Here is a 19,059-nt window from a genome sequence, read left to right as displayed (position 1 = left end):
ATCTCAGGACATTTGCTATTTTTTTCGCAGGACACAGCTGCCTAAAGAGGGACTGTCCCTTGCAAAGTGGGTAATCCTAGTTGAGGATAGAATGAAAATTGACAACATCAGATAAAGAAGTTATGTAGTTACCATAAAGTTTCATCTGAGTAGTCCATTTTCATTCTTCAACTCCCCACCCTCCAACCCCCATCCTTTGTTTTTCATGGTGAATTTCTTGAAGAATGATGATCTATAAGGACACCACTGTCCTCCTTATTGAGCTCCATAAATAGCATAATCTGTTGGGATCTTTATAGTAGTCCTTTTACCCATGTGAATCAGCAGACAAGATCTGAGGTATGTTAGAGGTTGGTGCATTATGGGTAAGAGAGGGGCTTGAGAGCTTTTTGGTTCTCACGAGCTATAGTAATGGCTGAGTCAGATCTGAGGATCAGATCAGAACCCATATATTGAGGACGAATAAAAATGGACAGCACAGGTGGAACATTACAGTAAGTACATAACTACTTCTTCCATTCAGTCAGATTGCTTAACTGTAACATTAACTTTTTCTCACATTCCTGACAGCTACATCTTCTTAGGCCCCACTTCCCCACTTTTCTGTGATTTGCCGCTTTCATCACCTGTCACTTGAGCAAAATATTTGAGAAGCACATTGGTCTTGTTAAGTTCCACAATTCATCTCTAATTGCTTTCAGTCTGTTTGGGACCTCCTTAACTTCCAGTCCCAGCACTCTTTCAGGCTGTCTTGGCACAGGGAACAGAACTTCACAACTACTACTTTCTGACTTGTTTGCTTCCTCAGCTCACTAACGACTTTCCACTTTTCATGCATCTCTCTCCTGCAGCATCACTTGAGGAATAACATCTTCACTCATTAGACCATGATTCTTGTTGAATTACACTTCTAGATCTCTACTTTAACCATACATTGGAACTTGAGGAGGCAACCTTCTTCCAGCACTCTACATGTGCTCTTAAAAAAATCTGCCTTTTTCCCCATGACCACCTTCTGTCTGGCCACTTGTATTTTTTTGTGCAGCAGCTTTGAACTTGCTCTTTGTGACAGACCTACTAAGTGATAGTTTTGATTCATTTTAAACAGTAATCTAAGAGAATAGTAGTATAACAGAGCTTAATTTCCCATTAAAGATTGAAGAGGATCTTGAACCAGTAAATGCTTCTTGAGAGCAGGAACTTCAAGGACTGTAGTTGAGTACTGAAAGTTTCTTACACTAGGACAAGGAAAAAGGTCTCTTTCCTAGTTGTAGAACTTTTCACTAGCTTTGAAGATCGAAAAAAACATAGAATCACCAAGAAGGAAGCAACAGCGTAGAAAGATGGATAAACCCAGTAAAGTGATAATCAAGAAGATTGTGGATGGAGGGAATGTGTCCATTGAGACTGTGCCAACCTTGGAGAGGCACAGTTTTATCTGTTCCCTGTCAAGGCACCTTATTTATTCTTTATCCACACCTGTGGTAGCCCTTTTTGAAGAACATTACATTTTAACTTCTGCTATTCCTTTACCACTATAAGAAAATACTATTACTGCATTTCATTCTTTGGCTAGGAACATGAGGTAGGCTCCCCTGCCCCAGTCCAGCAAATACATTAGTAAAATAATGAAACTGGCAGTGCCTTTGTTCGGACCATAGTAAGAGCCCAGTGTAATGTTTACATTTCTCAAGTGAGCCATTGACAAGCATAGTCTGGGTACTTCATCATCCACTGTGGTTTTTACCAGTCCAGTCACACTTCCTTACTGTCAAGTAGGACCTCTCCCCCCCCCAAGCTAACATAACCCCATAGGAAGTATCACAGTAAAGAAAGACGCCTTTCCTGCAAATCTGAATTCTTTATTTGAAGTCAAATGTATCTCCTGTACTTATCTGTATTTGGATATTCAGGTCCTTTGGTTGCTCTTTCTACTCTATACACTCATTTTTCCCCTACCTAAGTCACTTACTTTTGAGAATATAAATGTAAAACTGTTTTAAATAGTGTTGATGACCAACAGGGATTGCATGACAGACTTAAGAACGTAGCTTTACCAACTACTAAAATGGAGAGAGAGAGAGTCCATACAGCTGTTGCAGGTTAGGAAGTTGTTTTTAACTTGGGGTTAGCCAGATAGAAATGTCAACCAGACACTGTACATGAGTCTAGCTCGTTTGCTTGGGAGGCCCCTTAACGCTAGGAGCGTATGGTGACGTCCAGCTGGGTCAGGCCTAGGCTGACCCTTGCAGCCTAGGCCTGACCCAACTGGACGTCACCACATGCTGCCAGCGCTAAAGGGGCCTCCCTAGCAAAAGAGCTGAACTTTTTGAAACAAAAGATCTGTAACACTATGGCTCTTCCACGGGTGCCCGCATCGCTTCCTCCACAGAGGTATTTCACTTGGCATTTTTCCCTCCCTGCCGAGAGGCCTTTACCCCTCCACCTATCGGCTACCTCACCCAGCCTTACTATACATGAGTTTAGAAAAAATGTTATTTTTGAACTATTCGGCACAGAATAGTTCATTACATCTGACTTGCATGGCATAACAGAGTCATTTAAATTGCCCTTGTCTGGGCTAGAATCTAATGGCCTGCAGCTGCATGCTATGGTACTGTACTTGTTATATTATAAATGTGTACTGTGCATACTAGGTACTGTACTACATAAGTGAAACTCTATCTTGTATTGGTACCAATAGTTTTCTCTTGACTTGCTTGACTCCATTGTTCAAAGAGCATTCAGTCTGAAACCTTTCTTTCCTTTCTGCAAGGGAATTTTATGTAGTGAAATGAAAGTATGCCATATCTTGTGCCAGTACACATGGCTGATATCCTGAAGATTTAGTCTAATATCTGCATACTTTGGACAGTCAGACTGAGAATATGTACAATAAATATGTTTATCTTTCAAGGATTATTTCTATACAGGTTTCTTGCAAAGAAATAGGTGCCATATCTCTTGATTGTCCAGAATTTTGCAGACTGTCTCTGATTTTACCACTTATTTTTGCCCAGTCCCCCTTAAAATTTTTGATTATCTGATATATTCCTGAGTATTTGCAATCAGTCAGTAATGCCATACATTACAGTTTCATACTTTTTATTGTTCAGAAAATACACATTGGTGCAAAGCCTCTGGTTCTATTAATTTTTTTAAAGTCAATTAGAGTAATATTTAAACATTGTTCTTGACTTTGGGCTTTTGCCTCCCCCAGTACACACACACACACACACACATGCACACACGCACACTTTTGGCTTTGCCCAGAATTCTTGTACAAACAAGTTGAGAAGTATGATGAGTGCAACAGCATTCTGTGCTGTTTGTCTCAAGGAAAATGAGTATCTCATGAAATGCTGTACAGAACCTGTAACTATTTTCCCCAGCAAAGATGCTGCAGAGTTGTGAAATGCAAAGAAGTTATTTAAAATCTGTAGTACCTTGTACAATTGTGTAAAATGTGAGGAAAAAATGTAAAAAAACTTGCAAAGACTGTAAAGTGAAACACATTCGGATGCACATATATATTAGCAGAGCTAATCCTTGGACTATTACTTCTTGCCAAAAACAATGTTACCTTAATGGAGCTGGAACTTTCTTGTTGTCTAAGCAATTTTGCTTTGGAGAATGTTCAATTTAAACTTTGCCACAAATGGAACCAAAAAGCCAGAAATCCTTCGACAAAAACAGAAGGCTTTAAACTGAATCTTTCCCAATGTTTCCTCATTCCAGGATATTCTTTTGGAGGTATTTATTTATTTTAAACTTTTATAGAGTAATGTAACTCTTCCCTAAAAAGTCCGTGTAGCAGTACAGTTCATTTATTCTTATTTGCTCTTGACTTGGAGAGTTAAGTGTACTTTATGGATTGGGAGCAATGAAGAAACGCTTTAATGGACTGCAGCAGAGAAAAGAGATAGCCTGCTGCTTGCCTGCAAGTCTTTTGTCTTTGTTAAACGGTCTTAAGAATTCAGAGATTGATATAATTATTTTCAGTTAATGATAGTAGTAGGACCAGCAGGCAGATAGTGTTTTTTATTTATAAAAAACTGATGAAAAGGAAGTGTTGACATAGACTTTTTGAAGAGAGAGAAAATACACAACCATTTCTACCATAAGTTAATGGTACAGGTGGCTCATTTTAAAAATAAATAGTAAGCTAGCTGGGTATTAGCCCCTTCTTGGAAATTGCGGTCTGGTTTTGGAGGTGTGTGTGTGTGTGTGTGTGTGTGTGTGTGTGTGTGTGTGTGTGTGTGTGTATCAGGGTTGTCAGACATCCCTGTTTGAGCGGGATTGTCCCGGGATCAGCAGCCTGATCCCGAGTCCCACACTGCCAGTTTAAATCCCGGCGAAACAGCCCTCTGCTTTTTTTTTTTTTTTTTTTGATTGGCCCTTATACGGGCCAATCAAAAATCGCTAAATACGGAGCTGCTGGTGTTTAATGCAGAACATCAGGCAGTTCCGCATTAAACATAGCTCCGTTTTTCGAGTTTTTTGATTGGCTCGTATACCGGCATATGGGCCAATCAAAAATTGGTAAACACGGAGCTACTTGTGTGTTGAAGACCTTTATTTATTTATTTATTTATTTTTTTTTGGTCCTAACTTTGTCCCTACCCGGCCAGTCGGAAATGTGGCAACCCTGGTTTGCATACACACACACACACACACACACATATATATATATATATATATAAGTAAGTAATAGTTTTATTCAAGATACAGTTACTATTGCTGAGGTAACACTGAAAGGCGTTTGGTGAAAGGGAAGTAAATGGTTACAGGTTTGCTCTCCAAACCTTTTTTGGTTGTGGCAGGCTCAAGGCAGAAGCATTCATTTTACATATGCTGTTAAGGCTGAACACTTCATGTATTTTGTAATTAGACAATGTGTATTACTGTATTTGACCTTCTCTTCCAGTTATTTTATACATCAGTGTTGTTTAGTTAACCTCCCTGCCTTAACAGGTTAAGTCGGTGATTACACTGTGTAAATTAGTCATCTTAGATTTGCAGGACATCTTTATATAAGCTCCTTGCCTTAATCATATGATGTTTCACCTTCCAACACTAATCCAGTCTGCACTTGTAAGTCATTACATAGCTGAGTATAGAGCGCTGCAGTTTAGGTAGACCCCATATGACCTTGTCATCTGTAACAGCTGCACAGTTCAAAGTATGTCACCCAATCCCCTATAAGTCACAAAAAAGTCATCATTCAAGCCAAAGCCCCATAGTGTCCAGTGCCAAGTCTGATGGTATGAGGTATTTTAAAAACAAGGCTGATGACTGTATAGGCAGCAGTCATGATGACATGCATTTAGCATGCATGTCCTACGGTTCTTACTAACAGGCAGCAGTGAGGAAATATTTTATTTATTTATTTAACATTTGTTTACCGGGAAAGTCCAATTGGGCAAGTTTGCCCATTTTCAGAGGAGGCCCTGGGAGAAAAGCTCCACATAATAACAACATAACAGTCTGTATTTTAAACAATTGTGAAACAATCAGAGAAATGATAGTAATAAATCACATAGTAACACACATTATCACAGTTCATGTCAGTAATAAAGCTAACAGGATCACTTAGTAAGACATATTAGCAGTTACACTTAGTAACAAGAGTAGCTCTCAGCATATCTCTTATAGAAAACAAATTCAAAATTCAGATTCTGTTTTTAAGTATTGCTAAACTAAGCAGTGTTTACATTGCTCAACACAAGGATAGAATTAGCAGTAAGCACTGTTGCAGATTAAGGCAGATCCAGCACTCATTCATAAGGACTGTTAAAAAGCCAGGTTAAACGCACATGATTTTAAGAATGCCTTGAAAGAAAGAGGCCAGTGAGAAATACTCCCTAAAGCACTGAAGAAGCAGACCAGATGAGCAGTACCTTCTAAACAAAAGATCTTGGGACAAAGGTTTAGGCTTGTCCTCCCATAATTACTAGCAGCCCAAATATAGCAGATTGCGCATTCCCTGTGGAAGACAGGAAAGAGTAATCAACTCTTTCAGGAAGGAGGGACCCACTTATGGATATTTAGCAAAAATTAAAAATTGAACTGGCAAGGCAGAGATGAGTCTTAAAACGACATGCACAGCTAGAGTTTCTGCTTTGAATGATTTCAGCCTTGATTCATCTGCTAGAGAGAAAATAGTCACTATGTGCTCCTGAAGGAGTGAGAATTGAGTATTTTCAGCACAGCAGATACATTATTAAGGTAAAGCCTAAGTATTCCTAAAATCTGATGAAGCACTTCTGATCCATGCATCGCATTCCCATTTGCAAACTGCTTTGCAGTGGCACACAAAACACATATTCCTGTCAAGAACAAAATGTCCCGGGAGATGAAATCCATTTAACTAACCTATGAAAACATTCCAGAATAAATTCAGAGCACTTCCTCCAGTCCATTGAAGGAGTCTTGATCCATGCATCATGTTCGCCTTGGCTATGAGTTTTACAGTCCATTAGATTTTAAACAAGTAACCAGTTCCACTAAGGTCCTACAAAACAGTTGTTAGATAGAGACATAAAACATCCATGCGGATGCCCCAGGAATGACTTTAAAACACCACAGCTGTAGTATATAACCAACCCTTAAGGAGATGACAGAGTCTTGTCTTTGGAAACAATTAGAATACAACAGTACTGTTTAATTTTTAATATTTTGTTTATTTATGAATCGTTACTGAGCTTTCTCCCTTTTCACTCACTGCATTTTATTTTCCAGAGATGTAGATCAAAACTGGCAAGAAATTAATAACTCTCTTAGTGATACAGAGTCTAATAAGTAAACCATAATGATAATGATGTCTGATAGCAATTGCACATGATCCAGAGGCAAGATAGGGTTTGACATCGCTGTGCTACATAAATTCTGTGACTCTGCATTTCTCAAAGGTAAGCAAGTGTTGGTCGGGATTCTACCCCTGCAATTTATCTCTACAGTGACCCTCAGAAGATAGAGCAGTAGCATTAGATGTTCAAGAAACTTTCATTATCACAACAAACTTGCTTCCTCCTTCTCTCAGTTGAAAATGTTTATTTACTATAGTTTTGAGGTGTTGTAAATGCTTCTCAGTTATAGTTACATTAGTACATTATTATTAGCACTAGCCCTTTCCTATCATAACCACATTTACCCAGAGGGTATCCTAGCTTGATGAACCAGAGAGTAAATCAATATTCAAGTCTGTCACCTCCTTTTTCTTCACCTTTGATGACATAACATGCACTTTGGTGCATGCAGGAACAGAGCCTTTAACAAAAAATCCAGCCAGATCACGGGAGAACAGGAGGCAGGTAAACTCAATCATTATATTGCACTTTTGCAGTCAGCTCTCAGAGATTTCTTGTTATGGTAAGTACTTCAGACTGCTGTATTTCTTGTAATGATTATATATATGAACAGTTCATATATTGTACCATCTTGTGGTGCTTTTTAAGTGTATGTGTTACTGTTCATAGGTTCATAGATTGGTACTAGGCTATCAGCCCTAGGGCCTATATAAGCCTAGCCATAACAATTCCCTGGCTATTTCTTCCCACACTATTTACTTCCCTGGAACCCTGTCTAGCAGGGCGACTGACGTGATCCCTGGGGTGAATTTCCTTTCTCCCATCCAGTCGTCAAGGTTCCTTTTGAAGAGGACCAAAGAGGCACTCTGCTTGACATGTATGGGCAATCTATTCCAGAGTCTGGGGAGTCTCTGGGTCAGGAACCTATCCCTCCAGCATGTTTTGTTTATTGTGATGACAAGGTTTAGATCCCTGGAGCGTGTGGCTCTGAGGGATTGGGATTTCTTTAAGTGTAGCATGTCCAACAGCTCTGGGTTTGACATGGCCTTGTATGTTAAGCAAAGATCGCCTCTGAGTAGACGATATGCGACAGAGTATAGCTGGAGTTTTTTAAGGCGGTCAGCGTAGGGAATCTGCTTTAGGCCTGTGATTCTTTTAGTGAGGTATTTCTGTGGCCTTTCCAGTTGTTGCAGATGTCTTGAGAGGTACATACCAAACGGGGCATTGTATTCTATAATGGGTCTAATGAGGGATGAGTACAGTGGGACAATGACCTCCTTTTTTCTGGATGAAAAGCCCTTAGTGATGAAGTGTGCCACATAGAAGGATTTCCTGACTGTTGTGGCGATGTGGTTATCAAAGGTGAGACCACTGTCCACCTGTGTCCCTAAGTCTCTTATCAAACTTTCGGTGTTTAGTGTACTGCCACCTATATGGTAATTCACGGATACATGTTTTTTCCCAAAGGGGATAACTATACATTTCTTGGAATTGAGCTTGAGCCTATGGCTCTGGCACCAAGCATCTGTTTCTGTAAGGCCCTTTTGTAGAGTATCCACATCATTTGGAGATTCAATAATGGCTCCCAGTTTGCAGTCATTTGCAAACTTTGTTATCCAGAGTCCCTTAGTGTTGGCCTGTACTTCAGAGAAGTAGATGCCAAACAAGAGCGGTCCCAGGACTGAACCCTGAGGTACTCCACATGTCACTTGTCTGGAGCTGGATTTGGAGTCGGCTACTTTTACAGTGTGGGTTCTATCAGTAAGCCGGTTAGCAACCCATTGGGTGACGTAGGGATTAATGCCCAGCTTAGTAAGTTTATCTATGATTCCAGAGTGGGGGATGGTGTCAAAGGCCTTGGCAAGGTCTAGATAGGCTGTGTGGACCACCTTACCCTTGTCCATGGCTCTGGAGACTGATTCGAAGAAGTCAATCAAGTTCAGGTTGAAAGTGTTTATCTGATCCCATATATTATGAATCGTATAAAGTCAGAAACAAACGCCCAAGTCCAGAAAACATTAACACTTAGTGTAATCTGAGAGGCTTTGCTAACACCCTTCAGCTAATTATAATGCGTTTGGTCAAATAAACACCTCCCAAAATTTTAATGGAACCAGACAAACCTAACAACTAGATCTGATGTTGTTAATCTTCGTTCATTCCTTACTGATGGGTTTTAGTTCCGTCCACGGAACCGAGCCGTCCTCATACCAAGCTCGCATCAGCCAAAAACTCTCGAGCCAAGATCCTACCCACAGTGCTCTGCTCCCTGTTACCTCAGATGTCATTTGCCGCATTGCTGTACAGCCATGTCAAGCCATTCTCTCTCAGCTAAGTGAACAATTTTTTGAAGTTTTTCTATTGTTAGTGTTTAAAAAGTTTTCAGTTTGTTACTATCTCTATCCTCCTACCCTATTGCAACTTTGAGACTATCTCTCTATAGTATTTTTCCTTTTCTTACCTTTTTGGTAATTCTTCATTACCATCATTGGTAATCCTTCATCTCTCCCTTTCTTATTTTTCTGGGTAGTTTTCTTAACCACTTGGTTTTGTCGTACTTCTCCATTCATATCATTATGTCTGATAAGAAAAGTAGTGTTGGTTTCAAACAATGTATGGAATGCGGCCATAAGTTACCGCTTTCTGATGGCCATCATTTATGTGTCTATTGCTTGAATGTTTGCCACCTTTCAGTGGACCTTCTGTGTGGGATTTGTAGAAATTTTTTGACCAGGACTCTAAATGAAAGGAAGAATAAATTAATTCTAAAAGGCCTCCTTAAAACTCCGTTCTGTGAGGCTATCTCTGGGTCGGAGGGCTCATCTCCTCCTGTTAAACCACATAAGAGGCATTCTTCTTCTTCCTCCTCGAGGTTGCTCACTTCATCTCCCTCTGGAGATCGCAAGGATTCAACTCACAAAAAGGTAAAAATTTTGAGCCCAGCACTGCCATCTGTGGTCCTTTTGACCCCAGCTTCGACACCGCCCCAGTTGATTCTCACTCCAGCTATGTCCTCTTTACTGCAACCGGCACCGGAGTTCCCAGTGCAGACACTTACGGATCTGACAGTTTCGTCGCAGCCTTTATTGGCACCGCCTCTACAGGTACAGTCTCCTTCGGCACAGTTGATGCAGACTCCTTCGGCTCCGTCCTTGCCGATGCTGTCAACCTGTGGGATACTGCCCTCTACGGTGCAGATGCCTTCGGCACTGACATGCTGTTCGGTGCAGTCTTTTTCGGCACCGTCGTTGCAGTTGCAGACACCTTCCTCAATGGCACCGTATTCATCAGTGCAGACATTTGCAACACTGCCCTTTACGGTGCAGACACCCTCGGCACCTAGGTCGCTGCCTTTGTCGGGGCAGATAACCTCGGCACCATTCTCTTTGGTGCAGACACCCTTGGTTCTGGGCTCTACACCACACGAACTAGCAAGGACCAAGTACTCCCCTTCCCTGGATCCATTTGTGGGAGGCCAGTATAGCCCCTTTTTAGACAGGCCAGAATCTCCATCAGGTCTCTCTATGAGGTCGACCAGGAGCCTCTCAGAACAAGATGTGTTGCGGCTTGTTGACCAGTTGCTTGTGGCCAGCGGACTTTCTCAGCCGTCTAAAGCTGCATTCCCTCTTGCAGGTGACCATATTTCTCCACAAACTCCAACTTACACTCCTCCTTTGACTTCCAGGGAAGCATCGAAGCCCCATCCTCTGACAGCAGCTTCCCTTCCTTCGACACCAACAGTGGACCACACTTTAGACCAGAGTCATTCTTGTGGTCCATGGTGGACTGGGCACTGGGCCCTCCTCAGGCTAGTGGCTGTGCCGTGGGGGGTAGGCATTCTTGGTTCTGCGCCAATTTTTTCTATGGCACCCTCCAGGAATCCTCCTCCCCTCATGCTCCACAGTCCTCTTGAGACTTCTGGTCTGGGGGTCGGCTCGTCAGAGCGGGGTGTGACCCTGATTCCGAGGCTTTCATGCTCTGTTCCGGGCTCCCATCCCTGTTCAGGTGGTCCGGCCTTCCAGGCCATGGAGAGGGCACTTGCCTCTGCTGGTAAAACCTCCCTGTCAGAGTCTTTGCCCCGCTCTGTGCTGCAACTGTCGCAAGCCTCAACTATTGGACTCCGGGCACAAGCGCCTCAGGTTTCTACCCCTCAGGAGATCCCTTCTTCGCAAACCCAGAGCTCCCCACTGAGGAAGTCCTTTGCAAGGCTTCGTGCAAGAGGAAGCACATGGACTCCACTGAGGAGACTTTGACCGAAGATACCGACTTTGATGATGGGGAATGGTCCCTATAGTCATCCTCTGATGAGGTGTCCTTTGGTGACATCTTCGAGATCCTAAGACAGAGGGGCGACTGGAAGTCCTCCAACCCTTCCTCAGTGGAATCCGTATTCCTGCAGGCATTTCGTGCCCGGCCCCCTACCTTCTGGGTTACCCCACCGGCCGATGAGTGTGTCCAGCTCATCATCCAGCGTGCATGGAAGGCTCCTGACACCTTTGAAGCTATACATCGGAGGCCTGACAAGATTTTATCTCCCCCAGCTGAGCATCCCCATTGGTCCAAAGGTTTGCCAGTAGTTGCCATGGTGGTGGCAGCTGCAACCCAAAAAGACTTGGAAGAAGAGAGCCAGACTCTTCATCCACCCAACAAGGAGTCCCAGGCGATAGACAGACATGGGAAGTGTGTGTTTGCTTCATCGATCTTCGCTGTAAGGTCCTTGAACTACTTGGCACACTTTACGAGGCTCCAGAGGGACCTTATCAACCATCTCTCGGAAACCTTGGCAGGAGCTGTTTTTGATGAGGTGCGTGACAACGTAGCTTCTCAGATAGCAGCCCTAGAATCGATATCCAATTCTTCCATGCGCCTCATTTCACATGCAACGGAAGGAGCGGCTAGAGCAGCAGGTGCAGGCATAGTCAGGAGACGTCATGCCTGGATGAGCCTTTGTGGACTCGTTTAAGGCTTCCTTCATGAAGGCCCCTATTGAGGCCACTTCATTGTTTGCCCCTAAGGTTAAAAATACGCTGGCAAGGTGCAAACAAGATGGTAAGACCGTGTCTGCTGTTGGTGTCTGGCACTCCACCCCTCAACGATTCTACTCCAGAAATCAGAGGAGTGGGAAGATTTGGCATAGAAAATCACAGGGCTCTTTCCGTGATGCACGTGCTGAGTTCTCCCCTATGGGCAGAGGGGGAAACTCTACTGGAAGATGCCCCTTTCGGGGCAGGGGAGGTCTGCAAAACCGGGGTACCAGAGATTCTTTCTCTGGTCAATCCCTACCAGCGCTCCTGAAGCGTTGCCCAACTGCTCACCTCTGGAAGAAGTCGGGGGTCGTTTTTCCTTGTATCCACCTGCCTGGCGAACCATAATCACCAGTTCTTGGGTACAACGAATAATATCCAGAGGCTACTGCATTCCTTTCCATCTCTGTCCCACTTCACCCAGAGACTTACCCGACGTCCCACCCAGTTAAAGGGAAGCAGCAGCACACGAAATCTGAAAGCTGCTACAAAAAGAGTCATCCAAACGGTCCCCCAGACCAAATAGGATCTGGTTTTTACTCAAGGTTTTTTTTAGTGACAAAAAAGATGGGACTGGAGACCGATTCTGGATCTCAGCTCACTAAACAAATTTGTAAAGAGAAATTCCGATTGGTCATGGTTCAGTCTATCCTTTCTCTTCTGGAAGAAGACGATTGGATGTGCTCTGTAGATCTTCAAGATGCGTATTACCATATAAAAGTGGACAAGCACTCAAGAAGATATCTCTGCTTCCGCATAGGAGCTAGTCACTACCAATTTCGAGCACTGCCCTTCGGTCTCACTACAGCCCCCAGAGTGTTCACCAAATACACGGCAGTGGTTATCGCTCACCTGCGACTTCAAGGATTCCAGGCGTTTCCATACCTAGACTGGCTCCTTACTGCCCCCACCAAGCATCTACTGGAAGAAGCCATAGACTACACTCTTCTCACACCTCAGCGCCTTGGAATCACTATAAACTGGGAGAAGTCCAACATAACCCTGGCACAATCCTTAGAATTCATCAGAGTTCTGTTGGACACAAGGAATTGCACATCATCTGTTCTGGATCACAGACTTCAAAGAATAAGACAACAGGTTCAGCCGCTAATCTACCACCACAAATCCTCTGCTCGGTCCATACTTCAACTCTTGGGGTCGATGGCAGCCTCGATCACCATTGTTCCTCTGGCCAGGTTCCACATGAGACTTCTTCAGTGGCTACTTCACACTCAGTGGTACCTTCTACAACATCCTTTGTCTTTTCAGATACGTGTAACTCAGAGATGCAGGCAAGATTTGCTCTGCTGGATGTCTCAAAATCCCCAACAATGGTCCCGCCCCTTCAGCTCCCATCAGCCAAAAGCCACAGTGACCACGGACGCCTCCCTGATGGGGTGGGGGGCTATGTCAGGGAAACTTGGTCCAAGGCACTTGGTCGGAGACAGAGGCCCATTTACATATCAATGTCCAGGAACTGAGGGCCGTGCTATTAGCGTTACAATCTTTCCACACAATCCTTCCATCAGGGACTATTGCAATCCAGTCAGGCAACATGTCAGTAGTCTGGTACATCATCAAGCAAGGGGGCACCAGATCTTATCCATTATGCCGAGAGGCCTTGAGAATATGGCAATGGGGGTGATAGCTTCCAACCGCTTTCTAATTGAAACGCACATTCCCGGGAGCTCCAAACTGATAGATGACAAATTGAGCAGGTCCATTCTACAACCACATGAGTGGTCCTTCAATCCTGTGATAGCAGCAAAATTCTTCAACCTCTGGGGCCAGCTTTGCTGCGATCTATTCACCTCCCCAATCAACTACAAATGCAGCAACTACTTGACTGTCCCCGAGGACGAGAGATGCTCTAGTTCACGCTTGGCCCTCAGGTCTGCTTTATGCTTATCCTCCTCTACCCCTCATCTCCCAATTTCTGAAGAAAGCACGGCAGTTGAAGAGCTCCATGTTGGCCTCGACAAGTTTGGTTCCCCTTCCTCTGACCTCACTTGCTAGATTGACCATGGATTCTCAATCCAACCCCAAAGTTGATCTCCCATCCGCAGGGCCTGACTCACCCCAATCTAACAAACCTGAAGCTGACAGCTTGGTTTCTCCACTACTAATGATTGCCAGGCAGGATAACCTCTCCTCCCCAGTGCGCAGTATTCTTATTGCATCTCATAAATCATCCACCAGGCTAATCTATCTCAGCAAATGGAAAAGGTTTACATTATGGGCAGCGAACAAACAACTGGACCCCTTGTCAGCCCCAGTTTCGATGGTATTAGATTACTTATGAGATCTTTTTCATTCTGGGGTGTCAGCCTCTACTATTCGTGTTCATTTAGCTGCCATTTCCAATTTTCACATTGACTTTCAGGACTCTTCATTCATGTCGCACAGACTCTGTAAGACTTTTTTGAAGGGTGTTTTTCACTTAAAACCTCCCTTTAGAGAACCAGTACAACCTTGGGGTTTGGCCTTTGTTCTACAAACCCTAACAGCTCCCCCCTTTGAACCTGCGTCTTCATGTGATTTAAAGTATCTCCCTTGGAAAACTCTGTTTCTGGTTGCAATTACATCGGCTAGACGTCTGTCAGAACTTCAAACCTTATGCATCAAACGTCCCTACCTTATTTTCCTCAAGGATAGAGTCTCACTGAAAACTAATTCTTCCTTTTTACCGAAAGTGGTGTCAGAGCGATTTATCAACCAGTCTATTGACCTCCCAGTATTTTTTCCTAATCATTCAAGCAAGGGAGAGTATTGCCTGCACTCCCTAGATGTTCACAGGCAAATACATTTTTATTTGGACAGAGCAAAATCTCCTCATAAATCAGACAAAGTATTTCTAGCCTTTTCTGGACCAAGGCTAAGTCATCCTGTCTCTAAAGTTACATTGACGTCATGGTTGAGAAATTGCATTACCTTCATCTACAACAAGAACATCATCATCTTGCCTCACAAAGTGAAAGCCCATTGTACAAGGTCTGTGGCAACTTCAGCAGCTTTCCATGCTAGGGTTTCCCTGAAAGACATTTGCTGAGCTGCGACTTGGGCCAAACCCCATACTTTTATCCTTCATTACAAATTGGATTTGGCCTCCAGAGGAAGAGCATCTTTTGGTTCCATGGTGCTCAGGAATGTCCTTCCATGAGGGCAACCCAGGGATACAGGTAGCTGGGGACTTTGTCCCATCAGTAAGGAATGAACGAAGATTAACAACATCAGATAAAGAAGTTATGTATTACCATAACATTCCATCTGTGTTGTTGATCTTCGTTCATTCATTACTCCCCACCCTCCATCCCCTTCCAGAGGTTCCTGGTAGATCTCATATGCTCCTTTTTCCATTATTGTAGGTCTGTTATGACCAGAGGTAGCCTCTACTTTTGTCTGTCAACTTGCAAACTTGATCTGAGGTAAGAGGAAGCAGAGCATTGTGGGTAGGATCTTGACTCAAGAGTTTTTGGCTGACATGGGCTTGGTTTGAGACCGGCTCGGTTCCGAGGACGGAACCGATGAATGAGGATCAACAACACTGATGGAACGTTATGGTAAGATATAACTTCTTTTTTTCTAAATGCTCAAGAGGATCTACTTACCACCCAAGTACCATGTTTTTCGCAGGTATTTCCTACTCCATATGACTGCTATTCCTACCTGCTAGTCATGCATCCCATCTTGCAGTATCTTGCGTCATGCAGATGAAATTGCACCTATATTGTGAATTGATTTCCCAAGCTTTTGATTATCTGACTTTCTTGGGATCCTAGTGTTTGCAGCATGTGATTTCAAATGTTATTCTGTCAAAATATTATTTTGAAGATCTAGAGCTATAAATAACGTGCTGGCTATTTGCTTTAAATATATGTTTTGCTGTCCTTCATTTCAGATGTCTTCATACCAATGCCAGAAAATCTATTAGTAAATTTAAATGAAAGCAAAGAGGTAAGATTTCTTTGTATTTTGTGTTAATGAGATTTCTTAGTGCTTGCTTTGATCAGTGCTTTAGTGTTTGGCTAGTATATAGGTGGAATTTATTTTTGCATGCTGTAAAATAAGCCTTTTAAAGAATAAAAATAAGACTTGGAATGCTATAAAGACCATCTGTACAGACCAAAAGTGGGTAATTGTGAAGACTGTAAGTTACTTGAAAAAGTCTGACTTTAGAATCTGAAATTTACAGTAGTTTTTATCATTTTTGCCAGAGTAAGCAATCACTGTATATTTTTTAAACCTCATTATTAAACATGATTTTAAAAAGTGGCACAGATACATATTGTGACTGAAAAAAAAGAAAATAAACCATAATCACATTCCCTTAGTTATTTTCATGTAATATACATGTGTTTTCTTTTAAATTTTTTTCATTCAATCCAAAATTACATAAGGTGCTCATTTACTATCTTCCCTTAAATTTCACTCCTCCTCCTGTACATTATTCTGTATTTATTGTTTCCCCAATTTCCATTTATTTTTATGTAATTTGCTCCTTCCCATTTTGAAAGAGCTCACCACCAGTTCTTTTGCATACTTTACAGGACTGAGTACTTCATTTACAGTCACTTTAGATTTGATTTCCATTTAGTAGTAATTGCTTTTTTTTTTAAACCAGTAGCATTAATTTTAGTAAGGCAATTTATATCCCATATCCCAGCTCAAAAGAATAATTTCCGTAGTTACAACTATTTGTCTCCCCTACAGTTTGGATAAAAGTCCTTCATAGGGACTTTTTAATATTTGCAGCTCATTACATTCCAAAAAAACATGTTCCCAGTTACCTCTGTCTGTGCCATCACACCTCTAGCATTTTCTATCTACCTGAGTAAAAATTCTCTGAAGTTTGCTTAGGGTGTAAAAATACCTTTGCAAATACTTACCAAGCAAAAATCTGAAACCTTCTGAACTGTACATACTTGGGAGCTGTTCAGATGTCCTCCGTTAACGTCCTTCCGTATTACTTTTGTAGTATTCTTCACAAAAGAGATTCCCTGCCATGGCTAGCCCAACATCTGGCCAGTATACTAAAGTCTTAGGATTTACAGATGTACGTCACGTGTATGCTTTATGCTTGTGGTGTAGGGCATAAAGGTGATGTACAGACATATGTACCTCAAAACTTTGTTGCCGCCAGTCCTCACACCATCATTGAATGTCGGTCTGAATGCTCTTCTTTATTTGCTAGTTACTAAGCCATTTTTCATATAAGTGCCCCATTGGGGTTTCTTGTTATCTTTCCTTTCTTTTTTCAGTGTTGTGGGTTTACATGTCCTCCGGAAAGGGAAAATGTCAGTTTGGGAGGCAGATTCCCCTTAAGGGTCATCACAAGCAGTGTCTTTTTTGTTTGGGTGCTTCTCATGACCATACTCAGTGTTCTATCTGCCAAGCATTTGTCCCTAAGACCCTATGTTCCCGTCTCTCCTCCCAGTCCATCTGCTTGGGGAACCAACATCTTAAATTGTTGGCATAGGGTGCAGTGACATAATCCTCCTATCCCAAAGGTCAGCTGCTCCCAAGAAGAAGGCCAAAAGAGTCAGGTCTGATTTGGCTGCTGTCCAAGGCCAGTGCTAGCATTTTGGGGGCCCCTAGCAAGTTTCAAGTTGGGGACCCGACCCAGGAGAATACAAGTTTGACCACATTGTCGTCACGCCCCCTTCCCTGTCAAGCTCATGCAGCACCATTTAACGATCACCATATAGTGTTACTTCATTCAGACCATTGAAAAGACTTGAAATGCCAGGATGCACACTGACTGGCATTTAGTACCAATGTTACATTATGACAGACTCCTGTACCACAGCTAGGTAGCCACTAAAAATGGTGCACATACACACACTGACTGGGGAGGCAGGCGCAGTGATGCAGTGGTTAACATTGTCACCTTGCAGCAAGAGGTTCACCTGTTCGATTCTTGGCTGGGGTGCATTTTGTGCGGAGTCTACATGCCCTCCCTACATTCGTGTGGGTTTCCCCTGGGTACTCTGGTTTCCTCTCACATTCCAAAGACATGCGCCTGGAGCCTTTCTCCCTGGGCCCCTGTTGAAAATAGGCTCTGTCCTAGTTGGACTTTTCCTAGTCAACAAATGTTAAATAAATAAATAAAATGTAATACCAGTGTTACATTATGACAAGCCCCTGTACGACAACAAGGTAGCCACTCACAAATACACACACACATTGACTGGCATTTAGTAACAATGTTACATTTTGATGCATCACTCCACAACACTGACTGTGTCAGTGAGGCCACTGTTTCTTGTTCCTTCCCTTGCTGTGCAACTCCCATCTGAACTTTTGTACTGTTTTCCTATTGAAGGTTCCAGAGTAGCTTCTTTTGTGGCAACTCATCAGATCCGCCCCCATTCCATCTGTTTCTCTTTAATTTGGGGACCCTCTTTTATCATACTGTGATGTTATCAGAGTTGGATTTTCTACACTAAATCCTTCACTTCACTTCACAGGTAATCCATAACTTCAGTTTCTATTTCTCTAACTTCTCCATTACTAATCCTGTTTTCTACTTCCCCCTTTGTTTTTTTTATTTTATTTTTAGTTCCATATCCAGATGCCTTTGCCTGCATTTCAAATATATTTGGTGCTGTTTTTTGAATTGATTAGATTTGCTTTCTTCTTTGCATAAATATTCCACCATATTAAATCTCTTTTTCTTTCCCATATTCATAGTTCTTCTTCAGACGTCTCCTGCTCCACCTGATTCTCTTTGCTTTGAGATCTTATTGTTCCATCATGCTGTGATGAAATATCTATGTTAGAATTTCTACACTAAATCCTTCACTTTGCAGGTGTTCCATAGCTTCAGCTTCTATTTGTTTAACTTATACTTTACTAATATTCTATTCTACATTCTCAGTTTGCGATCTTATAATTTGTGTTGTGAAATTTTCCACATCTGGGTGCTTTTACATGTTTTTCTCTTCAAATATCTTTGGAACTGCTTATTTGTATTGATTATTTTGGCTTTCTCCTTTGCATAAATATTGCACCATGTTAGATCTCTCTTTCTTTCCCATGTCCATGTTTCTTTTTTATACCTTTCAAAAATCTCTAGGTTTTGTTGTTTATATTTTTGCAGTTCCTCAGTGGTTTCTTTTTCCAAACAGCCCCAGGTTTCATGGTCTGTATAATGTTTTCCTGAATCTGCTGTATTGATGAACACAAGTTTAGATTTGGAGTTCTCAACAGTTTTTGTTAAAGTATTT

At 42.3% G+C, this 19,059-nt stretch overlaps 1 protein-coding gene across 1 annotated transcript in view; it reads left to right on the top strand.

Annotated features, from left to right (window-relative positions):
- SEC24A (SEC24 homolog A, COPII coat complex component) overlaps nt 1-19,059 on the top strand; it is a 2,581,543-nt gene that overhangs the window by 1,487,284 nt on the left and 1,075,200 nt on the right. Inside the window, exon 12 of the mRNA XM_044069234.1 lies at nt 15,732-15,787. Coding sequence (XP_043925169.1) covers nt 15,732-15,787 — 56 coding nt within the window. The remainder of the gene's footprint in view (nt 1-15,731; nt 15,788-19,059) is intronic.

This window comes from Protopterus annectens, chromosome 4.part0 (assembly GCF_019279795.1).
Source record: "Protopterus annectens isolate FY-2018-M chromosome 4.part0, PAN1.0, whole genome shotgun sequence".
Lineage (NCBI taxonomy): Eukaryota > Metazoa > Chordata > Ceratodontiformes > Protopteridae > Protopterus > Protopterus annectens.
The sequence above is the reverse complement of the archived record's forward strand: the minus strand, read 5'-3'. Positions and strand labels throughout refer to the sequence as shown.